The 18,530-nt window shown below is 38.4% G+C and overlaps 1 protein-coding gene across 1 annotated transcript in view; it reads right to left on the reverse strand.

The window, feature by feature from the left end:
- The window catches only part of LOC133068896 (uncharacterized), a 37,734-nt gene that overhangs the window by 1,584 nt on the left and 17,620 nt on the right, over positions 1–18,530 (reverse strand). The window contains exons 5-6 of the mRNA XM_061159811.1: positions 10,408–10,493; positions 9,413–9,607 (exon numbers count right to left, since the gene is read on the reverse strand). Coding sequence (XP_061015794.1) covers positions 9,413–9,607; positions 10,408–10,493 — 281 coding nt within the window. The remainder of the gene's footprint in view (positions 1–9,412; positions 9,608–10,407; positions 10,494–18,530) is intronic.

Raw genomic sequence — 18,530 nt, forward strand, 5'->3', positions numbered from 1 at the left:
AGGTAATATTTAGCACTGACGACAGTGTACTGTGGTAGATTCCATTCTACTCTACTTCTCCAGAAGTAAATTAAAGGTTAGGGCCCTCTAGATTGACTTCAGATCTACTAATGGGGTTGGCAGAATTTGGAAACAAAACAAATCCGAAAAAACACTGGGCAGGGCAGTGAGTTCAAGAGAACATTTTATGAGATTAATCTGAACAACAGATGAGGGCCAGAAATATAGCCTTTCAGTATATGTGCTGCTGAAGCGAGCACAGAAATACAGCCTTTTAAACCAGAAAGATGTTTTCTCCTTTCCTGTGGATCTGAATTTTCATTAGGTATAATTTTTGTTCAGCCAGGAGAACTTATCAATTCTTTTAGTTCAGGTTGTCTAATGACAAATTCTCTTAGCTCTTCTTTATCTGAAACTGTTTTCATTTATTATAGCTTCAGTTTTGAAAGATTTCTCCTTGAGAGGGAATTCTAGCAGAAGTACTTTATCTTTCTTTCAGCACATTAGCAGAAGTTATTGTCTTCTGCTCTTCACAGTTTCTTGAGAGAAGTCAGCTATTACTCTTTCTTGGAGGTGAGGAAGAAAGAATGTAATATGCTCGTTTCCCCTCTTACGGGCAGCTTTTTCCTTTTGTTTTTAGTCTAATGAGGATTCTTTGGTGAATTTTCAAAAGTTATTTATCCTGCTAGGGTCAATGAATTCCCTGGGGTGGATCTCTGGGGTGAATGTTGTGGATCAAATTCAAATAATAGAGAATAAAATAAATAGACGGTAAAAAATCAATAGAGAACAAACTCATGGGTACCAGAGGGAAAACAGGGGTAGGACAAACTGGGAGATTGGGATTGACATATATACTCTATTACGTATAAAATAGATAACTAATGAGAAACTCCTGTATAACAAAGGTAACTGTACTCAACACTCTGGGTGATGTAAATGGGAAGAATATCTAAATAATAGTGGATATATATGTGTACACACACACACACACACACACACACATCTGATTCACTTGCCAGGTAGTAGAAACTAACATAATATTGTAAAGCAACTATACTCCAATATAAAACAGACAGACAAATAATTGTCTACACTGTCCTTTTTCTACGACACGCCAATTACATGTACGTTTACTGGTTGCTACTCTTCCACAGGTGTACAAGTTTCTCTCTCTCTCTCATGTAATATTTCTTTTGAAATCATGTTACATTTGTATTGTATTGACTTCAGGTTCACTGATCTTTTCTCTGTTGTGCTACACTGCTGAAACTTGTGCTAATGATTTTCTTTAAGTTAGGTTTCAGTTCAGTTCAGTCGCTCAGTTGTGTCCAACTCTTTGTGACTCCTTGGACTGCAGCACGCCAGGCTTCCCTGTCCATCACCAACTCTCAGAGCTTACTCTAACTCATGTCCATTGAGTCGGTGATGCCATCCAACCATCTCATCCTCTGTATTCCCCTTCTCCTCCTGCCCCCAATTACTCCCAGAATCAGGGTCTTTTCCAATGCGTCAGTTCTTCACATCAGGTGGCCAAAATATTGGAGTTTCAGCTTCAGCATCAGTCTTTCCAATGAATATTCAGGACTGATTTCCTTTAGGATGGACTGGTTGCCTCTCCTTGTAGTCCAAGGGACTCTCAAGAATCTTCTCCAACACCACACTTCAAAAGCATCAATTTTTCTGCACTCAGCCTTCTTGATAGTCCAACTCTCACACCCATACATGACCACTGGAAAAACCATAGCTTTGACTAGATGGACCTTTGTCGGCAAAGTAATGTCTCTGCTTTTTAATATGTTGTCTAGGTTGGTCATCTTTTCTTCCAAGGAGCAAGCGTCTTTTAAATTCATGGCTGCAGTCACCATGTGCAGTGATTTTGGAGCCCCCAAAAATAAATTCTCTCACTGTTTCCATTGTTTCCCCATCTATTTGCCATGAAATGATGGGGCGGGATGCCATGATCTTAGTTTTCTGAATGATAAGTGTTAACTGTATTACATACCGTTAAACAGTAAAAGTGTATAACTGCTTGCTGTTTAATACATGCAAATAATCATGTATTACCAATACAATAAAGACATAGAAAGTTTCCCTACCCCCCCCCCCACCAAATTTCCTCATGCCACTTCGTAAGCAATGCCCACCAATAACTCTGCCTTCCTCAACCAGCCTACCACTAATCAATTTTCTATCCCTATAGTGTTGTTTGGTCATCAGGTGCCCAATATGTGATTGGAGAAAAACAAAAATAGCTCCAGAAGGAATGAAGAGGCTGAGGCAAAGCAGAAACACATGCCCAGTAGTGGATGTGACTGGAGCTGAAAGTAAAGCCCAATGTTGTAAGAACAATACTGCATAGGAACCTGGAATGTTAGGTCCATGAATCAAGGTAAATTGGAAGTGGTCAAACAGGAGACAGCAAGAGTGAACATCAACAATTTAGGAATCAGCGAACTAAAATGGACTGGAATGAGTGAATTTAATTCAGAAGAACATTATATCTACTACTGTGGGCAAGAATCTCTTAGAAGAATTGGAGTAGCCATCATAGTCAACAAAAGAGTCTGAAATGCAGTACTTGGGTGCAAATCTCAAAAATGACAGAATGATCTCTGTTCATTTCCAAGGCAAACTATTCAATATCACAGGAATCCAAGTCTATGCCCCAACCACTAATGCTGAAGAAGCTGAACTTGAATGGTTCTATGAAGACCTACAAGACTTTCTAGAACTAACACCAAAAAAAAAAAAATATGTCCTTTTCATCATAGGGGACTGGAATGCAAAAGTAGGAAGTCAAGTACTCCAGATACCTGGAGTAATAGGCAAGCTTGGGCTTGGAGTATAGAATGAAGCAGGGCAAAGTCTAACAGAATTTTGCCAAGAGAATACACTGGTCATGGCAAACACCCTCTTCCAACAACACAAGAGAAGACTCTATACATGGACATCACCAGATAGTCAATACTGATTGATTTTATTATTTGAAGCCAAAGATGGAGAAGCTCTCTACAGTCAGCAAAAAAAAAAAAAAAGGCCAGGAGCTGACTATGGCTCAGATCATGAACTCCTTATTGCAAAATTAAGACTTAAATTGAAGAAAGTAGGGGAAACCACTAGGCCATTTAGGTATGACCTAAATCAAATACCTTACAGTTATACAGTGGAAGTGACAAATAGATTCAAGGAATCATATCTGATGGACAGAGTGCCTGAAGAGCTATGGTTCGTGACATTGTACAAGAGGTGGTGATCAAAACCACCCCAAGGAAAAGAAATGCAAAAAGGCAAACTGGCCGTCTGAGGAGGCCTTACAAGTAGCTGAGAAAAGAAGAGAAGTGAAAGGCAAAGGAGAAAAGGAAAGATGCCCATTTGAATGCAGAGTTCCAAAGAATAGCAAGGAGAGATAAGAAAGCCTTCCCCAGCAATCATTGCAAAGAAATAGAGGAAAACAATGGAATGGGGAAGACTAGAGATCTCTTCAAGAAAATTAGAGATGCCAAGGGAATATTTCATGCAAGGATGGGCACAATAAAGGACAGAAATGGTATAGAAGCAGAAGATATTAAGAAGAGGTGGCAAGAATATACAGAAGAACTGTACAAAAAAGATCTTCATGACCCAGATAGTCACGATGGTGTGATCACTCACCTTAGAGCCAGACATCTTGGAGTGTGAAGTGAAATGGGCTTTAGGAAGCATCACTACGAACAAAGCTAGTGGAGGTGATGGAATTCTAGTTGAGCTATTTCAAATCCTAAAAGATGATGCTGTGAAAGTGCTGCACGCAATATGCCAGCAAATTTTGAAAACTCAGCAGTGGCCACAGGACTGGAAAAGGTCAGTTTTCATTCCAATCCCAAAGAAGGGAAATGCCAAAGAATGTTCAAATTAATGCACAATTGCACTCATTTCACAGGCTAGCAAAGTAATGCTCATTATTTTCCAAGCGAGCCTTCAACAGTACATGGACTGAGAACTTCCAGATGTTCAAACTGGATTTAGAAAAGGCAAATGAAGCAGTGATCAAATTGCTAAGAGCCACTGGATCATTGACAAGAGTTCCAGAAAAACATCTACTTCTGCTTTATTGTCTACACCAAAGCCTTTGACTGTGTGGATCACAACAAACTGTAAAAAAATTATTAAAGAGATGGGAATGCCAGATCACCTTACCTGCCTCCTGAGAAATCTGTATGCAGGTCAAGGAGGAACAGTTAGAACTGGACATGGAAGAATGGACTGGTTCCAAATAGGAAAAGGTTGTATATTATCACCGTGCTTCTTTAACTTATATGCAGAGGACATCATGAGAAATGCTGGGCTGGAGGAAGCACAAGCTGGAATCAAGATTGCCAGGAGAAATATCAATAACCTCAGATATGCAGATGACACCACCCTTGAGGCAGAAAGTGAAGAGGAACCAAAGAGCCTCTTGATGAAGTTGAAAGAGGAGAGTGAAAAAAATGGCTTAAAACTCAACACTTATAAAATGAACATCATGGCATCTGGTCCCGTTACTTCATGGCAAATAGATGAGGAAACAATGGAAACAGTGATGGGGTTTATCTTCTTGGGCTCCAAAATCACTGCAGATGGTGACTGAAGCCACAAAATTAAAAGATGCTCCTCCTTGGAAGAAAAGCTATGACACACCTAGACCATGTATTAAAAAGCAGAGACATTACTTTGCCAACGAAGGTCCATCTAGTCAAAGGTATGGTTTTTCCAGTAGTCATGTATGGATGTGAGAGTTGGACCATAAAGAAGGCTGACCACCAAAGAATTATGCTTTTGAACTGTATGGTGTTGGAATAGACTCTTGAGAATCCTTTGGGCAGCAAAGAGATCAAACCAGTCATCCTAAAAGAACTCAGTCCTGAATATTCATTAGAAGGACTGATGCTGAAGCTGAATTTCAATACTTTGGCCACCTGATGCAAAGCGCCGGCTCATTGGAAACAACCCTGATGTTCAGAAAGATTGAAGGCAGGACGAATAGGGGACGGATGACAGAGGACAAGATGACTGAATAGCATCACTGACTCAACAGACATGAGTCTGAGCAAGCTCCGGAAGATGGTGAAGGACAGGGAAGCCCAGCGCGCTGCAGTCCATGGGGTCTCAAAGTCGGACACAACTGAGGGGCAGCAATAGTGTTGCTTTTCCAGAATGTCATACAGAATCACATCCTCTGAGTTTGACTTACTTTACTTAGGACAATGCATTTGAGATTCATTCCTGTTGTCTGAATTAAAAGCTCATCATCCTTTCCTGCAGAGTATTATAATTATATGCATGTACCAATGATGTTCCTCCATTTACCAGTTCAAGGACATATGAGTTGTTTCCAGTATAGGATGATTATGACTAAGGATATTATGAATATCCTCATGTCAGATTTTTATGTGTACATGTTTTCATTTTACCCTGGGTAGCTGAATTGTACCTTAAGTATATGTCTAATTGTATGAGAAGTTGCTAAATTGTGTTCCAAATGATCATATCACTTGCATTCTTATCAGCAGTGTTATCAAGAGTCCCAAATATAACATATCCTCACCAAAACATGGAATTGTTAATTTTTTCTTTTTAATTTCATGCATTCAAATAAATTCTTAGTGGTTTCTCATCATGGTTTTAAACTACATTTCTGTTATTACTAATGATATTGAGCAATGTTTCATGTACTTTTTTTAACATCCACATTCTTCTTCAGTGGGAAAAATTCTATCCAAATATGTTACCCCTTTTTGTGTAAACTGGGCTGCTTTCTTCTTATTGTGTTTTGAGAGTTCTTTATACATCATAGCTAGAAGTCCATTCAGAAATGTTCCTGACAAATATTTTCTCCCAGTCTATGACAAGTTTTTTCTTTCTTCAAACAGTGTCTTTGAGAGAAGTTCTCAGTTTTTAAGAAATCCAGTCTTTTTTTGTTTGTTTTTTGTTTTTTTCTTTAAAGAATAATGCTTTTAAAGTTTTTGAAGAAATCTCTGCTAACTCACAAATATTTTCTGTCTTCTCATAAGTCTTACAGTTTAGGTTTTACATTTGAGTCTGTGGTCCAACATCTTTTCCAGTCATGATAGTATGAAAATACAAATCAACTACCGGAAGAAAAATGGCTAAAAAACACATGGAGACCAAAAAAACATGTTACTAAATGATCAGTAATTCACTGAAGAAATTAAAAAGGAAATAAAAAATATCTTAAGACTAATGAAAATAGAGACAATTCATTCCAAATCTATGTAACACAGGAAAAACAGTTCTAAGACAGAAGTTTGTAGCCATACAGGCCTACCTTAAAAACAAGAATAATCTCAAGTAAACAATCTAAATTTACACCTATATATAAAAAATAGAACAACCATCTCTGCAAGTTTGTGGAAGGTTAAAATAATAAAGAAAAGAGTGGAAATAAATGAAATTGAGACTGAAAATCAGTGAAAATAAGAGCTGGCTCGTTGAAAAGATAAAATTGAGAAACATATAGCCATACTCATCAAGAAACAAAAGAAAGGATCCAAAAAAATAAAAAATAAAAGAGAAGTTACTATCAATACCACAGAAATACAAAGGATCATAAGAGAATACTATGAATAATTATATATCCAAAATTGGAAAACCTGGAATAAATGGGTAAATTCCTAAAAACGTATTATCTGCCAATGCTAAGTCAAGAAGAAATAGAAAATGCTGCTGCTGCTGCTGCTGCTAAGTCACTTCAGTCGTGTCCAACTCTGTGCGACCCCATAGACGGCAGCCCACCAGGCTCCCCCGTCCCTGGGATTCTCCAGGCAAGAACACTGGAGTGGGTTGCCGTTTCCTTCTCCAATGCATGAAAGTGAAAAGTGAAAGTGAAATCGCTCAGTCATGTCCGACTCTTAATGATCCCATGGTCTGCAGCCTACCAGGCTCCCTGCCCATCGGATTTTCCAGACAAGAGTACTGGAGTGGGTTGCCATTGCCTTCTCCAAATAGAAAATGGGGATAGAGCAATTACTAGTAATGAAATTGAATTAGTAAATAATTTCCAGTAAACAAAATCTAGGACTCCGTGGGTTCACAGATGAATTCTATTACGCATTTAAAGAATAGCTAAATTTTGCTTCAAAGGATACTGTATAGGAATAAATAAAATGAACCATAGACTGAGGGAAATAGAACTACCATATGATCAGCAATTTTACTTCTGGGTATTAACCCAAAGAAAACAAAACACTAATTCGAAAAGATTTGTGCAGCCCTTTTTTCATTACAGCATCTTTTTTTTTTTTTTTGCAATACCTAAGATATGAAAGCAACCTAAGTGTCCTGATAGAATAATGAATAAAGAAGATATGGTACATATAAAATGGAATATTTAAAATAAATAAATAAATAAAAATAAAATGGAATATTACCTAGTCATAAAAAGAATGAAATCTTGCCATTTGTGACAGCATTGATGGATATAGTGGGAATTATGCAACGTGAAATAAGTCAGTCAGAGAAACACCATGTGATTTCAGTTATATGTGGGATCTACAAAATAAAACAAATAAACTAATAAAACAAAAAGGAAACAGATTCGTGAATACAGAGACCTAGTGATTGGTAGAGAGCAGGTGGCTGGAAAGAGGAGGAAAATAAGTGGATTAAAATGCAAAATCTTCTAGTTACAAAATAAATAAGTTATGAGGTTATGATACACAGACTAGACAATACAGTCAACAACTCTGTACTTATTTTACATGGTGACAGATGGGAACTAGACATCATGGTGATCATCTTGTTATATATGTAAATGTGGAATCATTATGTTGTAGACCTGGTTTTTGCATCAGGGCAATGCTGTCCTTGAAATGAACTGTGAAAGATTCTCTCCTCTTGTATTTTTTTAAGGCTTTGGGTTTGTGTGTGTGCATGCTAAGTCATTTCAGTCATGTCCAACTCTGTGACCCACAGACTGGAGCCCCCAGGCCCCTCTGTCCATGGGATTCTCCAGGCAAGACTACTAGAGTGAGTTGCCATGCCCTCCTCAAGAGGATCTTCCCAACCCAGGGATGGAACCCGTGGCCCCTGACGCTTCTGCGTTGCAGGCGGATTCTCTACTGCTGAGCCTTGGGGAGGCCGAGCGGCTTTGTGTAGAACTGCCATGATTTACAGCTTAAACGTTTGGTAGAGATCACCAGTAAGGATACATGGTTTGCAGTACTCTTTGTGAGAAGGTTTAAGTTGTCAAATTTATAGGCATACGGTAGTTTGTTTTTTTCTTATTATTCTTTAAACATCTATAGGATATTTTATGATGTTCTCCTTTTCAATCTTGATATTGGTGATTTTATCTTTGTTTTCCTGTCAGACTGTCTATGGATTTATCTATTTTATCCATATTCTCCAAAAACCAGGCTGATTTCTTTGATTATCTCTGTTTTGTTTCTCTTTTCAATTTCATGGCTCTCCAATTTTATTATTTCCCTTTGTTTTCTTGTTGTAGATTTAATTTGCTCTTCTTTTTAAATTTCTAATGGTAGAAGCATAGATGACTGATTTGAGACTTTTCTGTTTTTCCAACATAAGTATTTCACATTATAAAGATCCCCTGAGCAAAACTTTTGCTGTATCCCACAAATTTTTGTATATTAATATACCAAATTTTAGTTTTTAATCAATTAAAAACAGTTTCTATTTTCCTTGTGACTGCTTCTTTGACTCATGGGTTATTTAAAAGTGTCTTGCACACTTTTCAAGTATTTGGTTTGATTTCTACATTCATCCCATTGTGATCAGGTCAATGTACTGGTACTAGTTTCAATATTTTGGAAATAAATGTGTTAAAAATATTACCTAAAAATGCTATTACAGAATGTCTCATGTACACTGGGAGAAAATAAATATTTTGCTATCATTCACTGGATCCTTTGTCAGGGGTCACATCCCCTCCAGTGTCTCCCCACTTTTAGTTAACGTGAAGTTGTTAAAATAAGCTTTGTTCAGAGTTTAACAATCTTATCAGTGAGAAGGTTAGTCTTTTAATGTTCCTATAGCCCAAACTCTCAGAGATCTTATATTACAAGATAAAACTTTCTTATTTCTTAAGCTGCAGTGTGTTCAGTTTTCTGATGCTTGCGAACAAACAACAATAACAACAACAACAAAAAAATCCCAAAGTTCTAGCTCATGCATATACACAGTAGTTCATGATGTGTAAGTTGAAATGCCAAGAACATGTTGAGTGACTGGTTGGGAAGTCTACAATTATAACTCTTTTAATTTGATTTGAGCAATATTAAACTAAATTAGAAGTCAATTTGGCAGGAGGAGCAAGTACACAGGAATCTTTTATTTACTTGGAGATAAAAATATTTTTGAAGTGTTTCCACAGTATTTAGATTCAGGAGGAAATACATGGAAATATTATTACCTTTACACTCTGGCGGGGCACTGCTCCATCTGTTATGATCAACACAAATAAGGGTGGTTTCTCCAATAAGAGAATATTCATCTGGTCCATTTGAAGGATTACACTTATACATTACTACTTCACTATATTGATATACTTCCTTATAAACGGTGAATCTTCCATTTGTTATATTTCCAGGTGCTGCACACACAATTACTTAAAAAGGGAGGAAAAAGGACATGAAGTAAAAGTAAAATATTAAGACAGCATTAGCAAAGTCTTATGAACTGCCTTCATATAATTCATTAACATATGATTAATATACCCCAGTTGTGAATTCAATATCCATTTAGAAGAAAGCCTCTATGCGAATATGTATTATCCCAAATTCAAGCCATTAATATAGAAAAAACTTATTTTCTGAAATATGAAATACATATTTATCTGCAAGGCCATGCTAAGTTTTGCTCTTATCATCATGAAAGATGCTGACAATTTAATGCTAAAATATACTTGTGATTAAAAAGTTAACTCAGTGCTAGTTGAAAAATACTTTATGGTTTATAAATATCTCCATTCACAAATTGGTTGTTCACATTAATACTGAGTATTACTGTCATTTTTCACTTTCATTCCAATGATGTATGGTTAAGTTTTTCATATACAGCTATTTGATTTCCAGTAGACTAGATCCAAATGTGTTCCTTTAAACCAGATATTGAAGTAACTTGCAAAAATATAAAACAATGACACAATTCCCACTATTTGTTTGGGAAATTTTTGACTTTTCATAAAAATATGTTGCATATATTTATATGTATTGAGGCTAACACTTCTTAAAAATGAATTAATAATTATTTTTAAAACTTTTCATTTATAATTGCAATATAATAAATATCTATAGACATAACCCATATGAAGAGAATTTCTTTGGTGTCGATGTTAATTTAAAAGCATAAAGAGGTCATAAAGTTTGAGAACTGCTGCTCTATATTCTAAAGGGAAGACATACTTACTTTCACAAATTGGGATATTGTCACTCCAGGCCACATTATCTCCAGAAATTTCACAATATAGAATTTTTGCTCCAATCAGATAAAAACTAAATGAGAGAAAAAAGTTAGCATGCCCTTTAAGCAATTACAAGATGTATATAATAATCAAAAATTTTTTATATGACGGTTTTTCTGTACTATAGTAATTTGAGTGAGAAATTTCTTAATATAATGGATGTCCTAAATCTGCAACTCAATCAAACAAAGAGTTTCTGCATGTGGACCCACTTCGGCCTACAGTAAAATGTGCAAATTACTGTCACGCTTGTCAGTGTACCCCTCTGCTCCCTCTGGCTCATGTATCACACACTGACTTCTACTCTTTGCTCACACCATTTTGCTCAGTAAGGACTGAGCAGAGATCAGGGCCCTAGAACTTGCCTGCCTGGATTCAAATTCTAGCTCCATGACTGACTTGAGCTTGGGAAATCCCTTGCTGCTGCTGCTAAGTCGCTTCAGTTGTGTCCAACTCTGTGCGACCCTATGGACCACCGTCCACCAGGCTCCTCTGTCCACAGGATTCTCTAGGCAAGAACACTGGAGTGGGTTGCCATTTCCTTCTACGGGAAATCCCTTAATGCTTCCTTAATGCTTCCCCTACACAACTCATGGGATTGTTCTGAGGATTGGATGAGTTAGCCTCTGGCACATAGTGAGTATTAGGTAAATTTTAACTCTTATTAATAGTTTTTAGATCAGAATACACACCCACCTTATTTTATTGCTCCTAACTTTTTGAGATTTTAACAAACTGAAGGTGTGTGGCAACCCTGCCTCAAGCAAGTTTATTTGTGCCATTTTCCCAACAATGTTTCCTCACTTTATTTCTCTTGTCACATTTTGATAAATGTCACATATTTCAAACTTTATTACTACTATTATATCTGTTGTGGTCATTTGTGATCAATGCTATTTAATGTTACTACTATAACTCACTGAAGGTTCAGATTATGACCATTCCCTTCTCCAGGGGATCTTCCCAACCCAGGGATTGAACCTGGGTCTCCCACATTGCAGGCAGATTCTTTACCATCTGAGTTACCAGGGAAGCCCTAACAATTTTTGGCAATATGCCATTTTAAAATTAAGGTATGTATATTTTTTAGACATAATTCCTTTACATACTTAGTAGACTATGATACAGTACAAACATATGTAAAAAATTCATTTGACTTGCTCTATTGCAGTGGTCTGGAACTGAACCTGTAATATCTCCAGGGTATGTCTTCACCTTCCTAGGAGTAGCACAGGAATACTCCTACTTGATGATCTCTTCTCTGATGAATTAAATTCACAATACACTCTCCTTCTTCTGGAAGTTCACTGTAATGGCTGTGAGTAATTCTACATATTTTATACTTCTTCTCACTTACTATTATGCTTTGATGCCTCTCTGTATATGTTGTATTTCTCAAGAAGGATACAACCTCTTTAGGAAGAATCTATGTACTAAACTTTTGGCATTCCTCAAAGTACCTAGTAGGGTCTCTCTATATAAATACTCACTGAATGTTCCATTATTTCTAATTGGTTAAGTTAAATATACCCTATCTGCTTCCAGCTGACTTTTCTACAAGACTCACTCATTGATTCTAGATTATAATGTGTATTTCTGGTATGATGGAAATTTAAGAGGCATCAGGAATCTGTCTCCCCACCTTGATAACAATTGCACAGGTAGAATCTGCCTGATGTCACTATTTTGGAACTCTGACTTCTCTTGATGGTTTACAATGTCCAGGTGAAGACTTAGGTAAATTGGCTTATTTTGGTCTATTTCAACTCTTACCTTAGCACAGTGGTAGCTACCCATCCTCACCCATAGCAGTGCGGCAGGGTTCTCTGCATGTGTTCACAGAGCAGCTTACAAGTTGCTTGTGGGAGCCAAGGTGTTCAAAAAGGACCCTGTCCTCCAAATATGAGGACCTGTGTTCTTATCACTGATAGCTGCTTCTGATCACAGATAATCAGACAAAGAAACAGGTAGCCATTTTTGACACACCTCCCCCTACCCTTGTAATCCCCTTCTGCCCTGGATGAAGTAACTTCAAGGGGCTTACATATCAAGTGCCCTTTCTTCTCCACTTCATCTTCCGTTTTTCCCCTTATAGGGGCCAGACATTAAATACTAGGACGTTCCAAAGCAACTGCACATGCATGAAAATCAGAAAGTGATAGTGTATGCCTAGGGAATAGATCAGGAAACACCTGAAATATTTTTCAGTTTGTACATCAGGCTAATATTCAGCACAGAGCCATTAATCAACAATTTTTTTAAAAAAACTAAATAATACACCTTGCATTTGGTGCTTTGCCTGTGGGGTAGCATCATTGAGAACTTCCTTCCGCAAGGTTGTCCCAAAATATATTCTATAAATGATCTCCCACAAGTGTATGCTCACCTAAATCTTCATGCTGCCAACTGCCACAAGAACAAATGTGGCCATACCAACAAACTGCCTCCAGAAGGAGGTCAAATAATGCCTTTCACTGGCGCCTGCTTTGTCTTCACAGAGGCCTCCTGCCTAACCCCTATGGGTAGGCCCTCAGTAATATTTGAAAAGCAAAAACAAAATGACTGGCTTAAAGATGTTTAAAGAACTAAAGGAAGAAATCATGAAGTCAAGAGAACATGTGTGAAACATGGAAATCTCAAACAGGAGGCAGAAGAACTAGAAAGAAACCTCAAGGAACTTCTGGAGTTGAAAAGTACAATAATGGGATTTAAAAATTCATGGGAGGCACATTTGAGCAAAAAGAAGAAAGGATTAGAGAACTTGGAAGCAGGATAATGGAAATTAGTGTCTCTGAGGAACACAAAGAGAAAAGACTAAAGAAAAATGAACAGAGCCTAAGAAATCTTTGGAACTGCGGAACACCAACAGATCTACCAACATATACAATGTAGGACTCTCAGAAGGAGGCAGTGCAGAGAAGAGAGCAGAGAGAATGTTTGAAAAATTAACGGCAGAAAACTATCCAAATTTGATTAAAGATGTTAATATAAATATGACAAAATCTCAATGCACCCTAAGATGAACTCAAAGAAACACATAATACTCATGCTTTCAAAAGACAAGGAGAGAATATTGAGAGCTGCAAGAAAGAGATAGAATAATCACATAGAGAGGATTCTAAACAAGATTATGAAATTTCTCATTAAGAACTCAGAACCCCAAGACAGTGACTATAGATACTCAAAGTGCTAAAAGACAAAACAACAACAGCAAAAACAAACAAAAATCTTCTATCCAGGAAAAAACTGTTCTTCGAAAGTTACAAAGAAATTAGGACCTTTCCAGAAATAAAAACGGAGAGAGACTGTGACCACTAGGCCACTGTTGACCCACACCTCCACTGGAGACTCCTGGACACTCACAGACATTTTGGGGGAAATGAGGTGTGTGTGGCACTGGCTGTGCTTTGGAACAGAGAATCTGGATGTGTCTCAGAGAATTTCTGACCTTTTAAGAATATTTTGGGTTATAGCTGTTGAACATGACAACCAATGTAAAGAATACTCATTCTCCTGCTCTAGAAGTGGGATTTGTATTTGACTCCAAGATGGCAGAGCAGAAGGATGTTCACTCCTCTTCTCCTCTGAGAACTCCAAAACTACAACTCACTGCTGAACAACCATCGACAGGAGAATGTTGGATCCCACCAAAAAAAGATACCCCACATCCAAGGGCAAAGGAGAAACCAAAGTAGGACAATAGGAGGGGTGAAAAATGTGTTTAGAATCAAACCCCATGCCCGCCAGAGGTATGCTCAAGGGCTGAAACAAACCTTGTGTGCACCAGGACCCAGAGACCTCACAGAGACTGAGCCAGAACTGTGTTTGAGTGTTTCCTGAGGAGGTCCAGGGCAGCAGTGGACTGCTGTAGGGGCAGGGGCTCTAGGTGCAGTAGACCTGGGTATGGCATAAGCCCTCTTGGCGAAGGTCGCTATCAACCCCACCATAGAGCCTCCAGAACTTACATAGGACTGGGGAAACAGGCTCTTGGAGGGCACAAACAAAAGCTTGTGCACACAAGACCCAGGAGAAAGGAGCAGTGGTCCCACGAGAGACTTGCCCAGTGAGTGTCCAGAGGTCTCCAGCAGAACTGTGGGTCAGCAGTGGCCTGTGCAGGATTGGGGGCACTGCGTGTAGCAGTGTGTGCACGGGGCCTTTGGAAGGAGGTCGCCATTACCGCATTACCTCCACCATAGTTTGGCCTCAGGTCAAACAACAGGGAGGGAACACAGCCCCGCCCATCAACAGAAAACTGGATTAAAAGGTTTACTGAGCATGGCCCTGCCCATCAGAACAAGACCCAATTTCCCCCACAGTCAGTCTCTCCCAGCAGGAAGCTTCCATAAGCCTTTTATTCTTCTCCATCAGAGGGGGGACAGAATGAAAACCACAGCCACAGAAAACTAACCAATCTGATCACATGGACCACAGCCTTGTCTAACTCAGTGAAACTATGAGCCATGCCGTGTAGGGCCACCCAAGATGGATGGGTCATGATGGAGAGTTCTGACAAAACGTGGTCCACTGGAGAAGGAAATGGCAAACCACTTCAGTATTCTTGCCTTGAGAGTCCCATGAACAGCATGAAAAGGCAAAAAGATAGGACACTGAAAGATCAACTTCCCAGGTCAGTAGGTGCCCAATATGCTACTGGATATCAGTGGAGAAATAACTCCAGAAAGAATGAAGAGATGGAGCCAAAGCAAAAACAACTCCCAGTTGTGGATGTGACTGGTGATGGAAGTAAAGTCCAATGCTGTAAGGAGCAATATTACATAGGAACCTGGAATGTTAAGTTCATGAATCAAGGCAAATTGGAAGTGGTCAAATAGGAGATGGCAAGAGTGAACATCAACATTTCAGGAATCAGTGAACTAAAATGGACTGGATGGGTGAATTTAACTTAGATGGCCATTATATCTACTACTGTGGGCAAGAATCCCTTAGAAGAAATGTAGTAGCCGTCATAGTAAACAAACGAATCCAAAATGCAGTACATGGATGCAATCTCAGAAATGACAGAATGATCTCTGTTCATTTCAAGGCAAACCATTCAATATCACAATAATCCAAGTCTATGCCCCCACCAGTAACACTGAAGAAGCTGAAGTTGAATGGTTCTATGAAGACCTACAAGACCTTCTAGAACTAATACCCAAAAAAAGATGCCCTTTTCATTACAGGGGACTGGATGCAAAGGTAGGTACTCAAGAGACACCTGGAGTAACAGGCAAATTTGGCCTTAGAGTACAAAACTAAGCAGGCCAAAGTCTAACAGAGTTTTGCCAAGAGAACGCACTGGTCACAGCAAACACCCTCTTCCTACAACACAAAAGAAGACTTTACACATGGACATCACCAGATAGTCAATACCAAAATCAGATTGATTATATTCTTTGCAGCCAAAGATGGAGAAGCTCTATACAGTCAGCAGAAACAAGACCAGGAGCCAACTGTGGCTCAGATCATGAACTCCTTATTGCCAAATTCAGACGTAATTTGAAGAAAGTAGGGAAAACCACTAGGCCATTCAGGTATGACCTAAATCAAATACCTTACGATTATACAGTGGAAGTGAGAAATAGATTCAAGGGATTAGGTCTGATAGACAGAGTGCCTGAAAACTATGGATGGAGGTTCATGACATTGTACAGCAGGCAGGGATCAAGATCATCTCCAAGAAAAAGAAAGGCAAAAAGGCAAAATGATTGTCTGTGGAGGCCTTACAAGTAGCTGAGAAAAGAAAAGATGCAAAAGGCAAAGGAGAAAAGGAAAGATATACCCACCTGAATACAGAGTTCCAAAGAATAGCAAGGAGAGATAAGAAAGCCTTCCTCAGCGATCAGTGCAAAGAAATAGAGGAAAACAATAGAATGGGAAAGACTAGAGATCTCTTCAAGAAAATTAGAGGTACCAAGGGAACATTTCATGCAAAGATGGGCAAAATAAAGGACAGAAATGGTATGGACCTAACAGAGGCAAAAGATATTAAGAAGAGGTGGCAAGAATACACAGAAGAACTGTACAAAAAAGATCTTCATGACCCAGATAACCACGATGGTGTGATCACTCACTTAGAGCCAGACATCCTGGAATGTGAAGTCAAGTAGGCCTTAGGAAGCACCACTACGAACAAAGCTAGTGGAGGTGATGGAATTCCAGTTGAGCTATTCCAAATCCTAAAAGATGATGCTGTGAAAGTGCTGCACTCAATATGCTAGCAAATTTTGAAAACTCAGCAGTGGCCACAGGACTGGAAAAGGTCAGTTTTCATTTCAATCCCAAAGAAAGGCAATGCCAAAGAATGCTCAGACTACTGCACAATTGCACTCATCTCAAATGCTAGCAAAGATATGCTCAAAATTCTCCAATTCAGACTTCAACAGTACATGAACTGTGAAATTCCAGATGTTCAAGTTGGATTTAGAAAAGGCAGAGGAACCAGAGATCAAATTGCCAACATCCACTGTATCATGATAAAGCTAGAGAATTCCAGAAAAACTACTCTGCTTTATTGACTATGCCAAAGCCTTTGACTGTGTGGATCATAACAAAGTGTGGAAAATTCTTCAAGAGAAAGGAATACCAGACTACCCTACCTGCCTCCTAAGAAATCTGTACGCAGGTCAAGAAGCAACAGTTAGAACTAGACATGGAACAACGGACTGGTTCCAAATCAGGAAAGAAGTATGTCAAGGCTGTATATTGTCACCTGCTTATTTAACTTATATGCAGAGGACATCATGAGAAATGCTGGGCTGGATGAAGCACAATCTGGAATCAAGATTGTGGAGAGAAATAGCAATAACCTCAGTTATGCAGATGACACCAGCCTTACAGCAGAAAGCAAAGAACTAAAGAGCCTCTTGATGAAAGAGTAGAGTGAAAAAACTTAAAACTCATCATTCAGAAAACAAAGATCATGGCATCTGGTCCCATCACCTCATGGAAAATAGATGGGGAAACAATGGAAACAGTGAAAGTCTTTATCTTTTTGGGCTCCAAAATCACTGCAGATGGTGACTGCAGCCATGAAATTAAAAGACTTTTACTCCTTGGAAGGAAAGTTATGACCAACATAGACAGCATATTAAAAAGCAGAGACATTACTTTGTCAACAAAGGTCCATCTGGTCAAAGCTATGGTTTTTCCACAGCCATGTGTCAATGTGAGAGCTGGACTATAAAGAAGGCTGAGAGCTGAAGAATTGATGATTTTGACTTGTGTTGTTAGAAAGGACTCTTGAGAGTCCCTTTGATTGCAAGGAGATCCAATTAGCCAATCCTAAAGGAAATCAGTCCTGAATATTCATTGGAAGGACTGATGCTGAAGCTGAAACTCCAATACTTTGGCCACCTGATGCATCACTGACTCATTGGAAAAGACCCTGATACTGAGAATGATTGAAGGCAGAAGGGTAGGAGAAGGGGATAACAGAGAATGAGATGGTTGAATGGTATCCCAAGTCTATGGACATGAGTTTGAGTAAGCTCTGGGAGATGGTGATGGACAGGGATGTCTGGCATGCTGTAGTCCATGGGTTGCAAAGAGTTGGACACAACTGAGTGATTAAACTGACTGAGACCTCTGCAGCAAGAAACACTTGAGGGGGTCTTGCAAGGTGAAATAATAGGACATGAGACAGTAACTCAAATTGTTGTGGAAAAATAAAGATCTCACTTAAAGTAAATTCATAAGCAATTTTAAAAGATATCATTTGATTACAGGTGGTTTGCTACTACAATTTTTGTAGTTAATTTGGTATTAATTCAACTTGGAGTTCTATAACTATAGGAAGTTAAATGTAGTCCCAATGGTAACCATAAACAAAATAGCTATAGAATGTACAAAAAAGGAAATAATGCAGAAACTATTCATTTCACTATAAAAATCAACTAGACACAAAAGAAAAAAGTAATGCAGGAAATTAGGAACAAAAAAGCTAAAAGGCTTATAGAAAGCAAATGGCACAATTACAGAAATAAGTCCCTCCTTTTGGTAATTTATTAAATTTAAATGTATTAAACTCTTTAATCAAAAGTCAGAGATTGGCAGAGTGCATAAAACA

Source organism: Dama dama, chromosome 14 (assembly GCF_033118175.1).
Source record: "Dama dama isolate Ldn47 chromosome 14, ASM3311817v1, whole genome shotgun sequence".
In the NCBI taxonomy this organism is placed as follows: domain Eukaryota; kingdom Metazoa; phylum Chordata; class Mammalia; order Artiodactyla; family Cervidae; genus Dama; species Dama dama.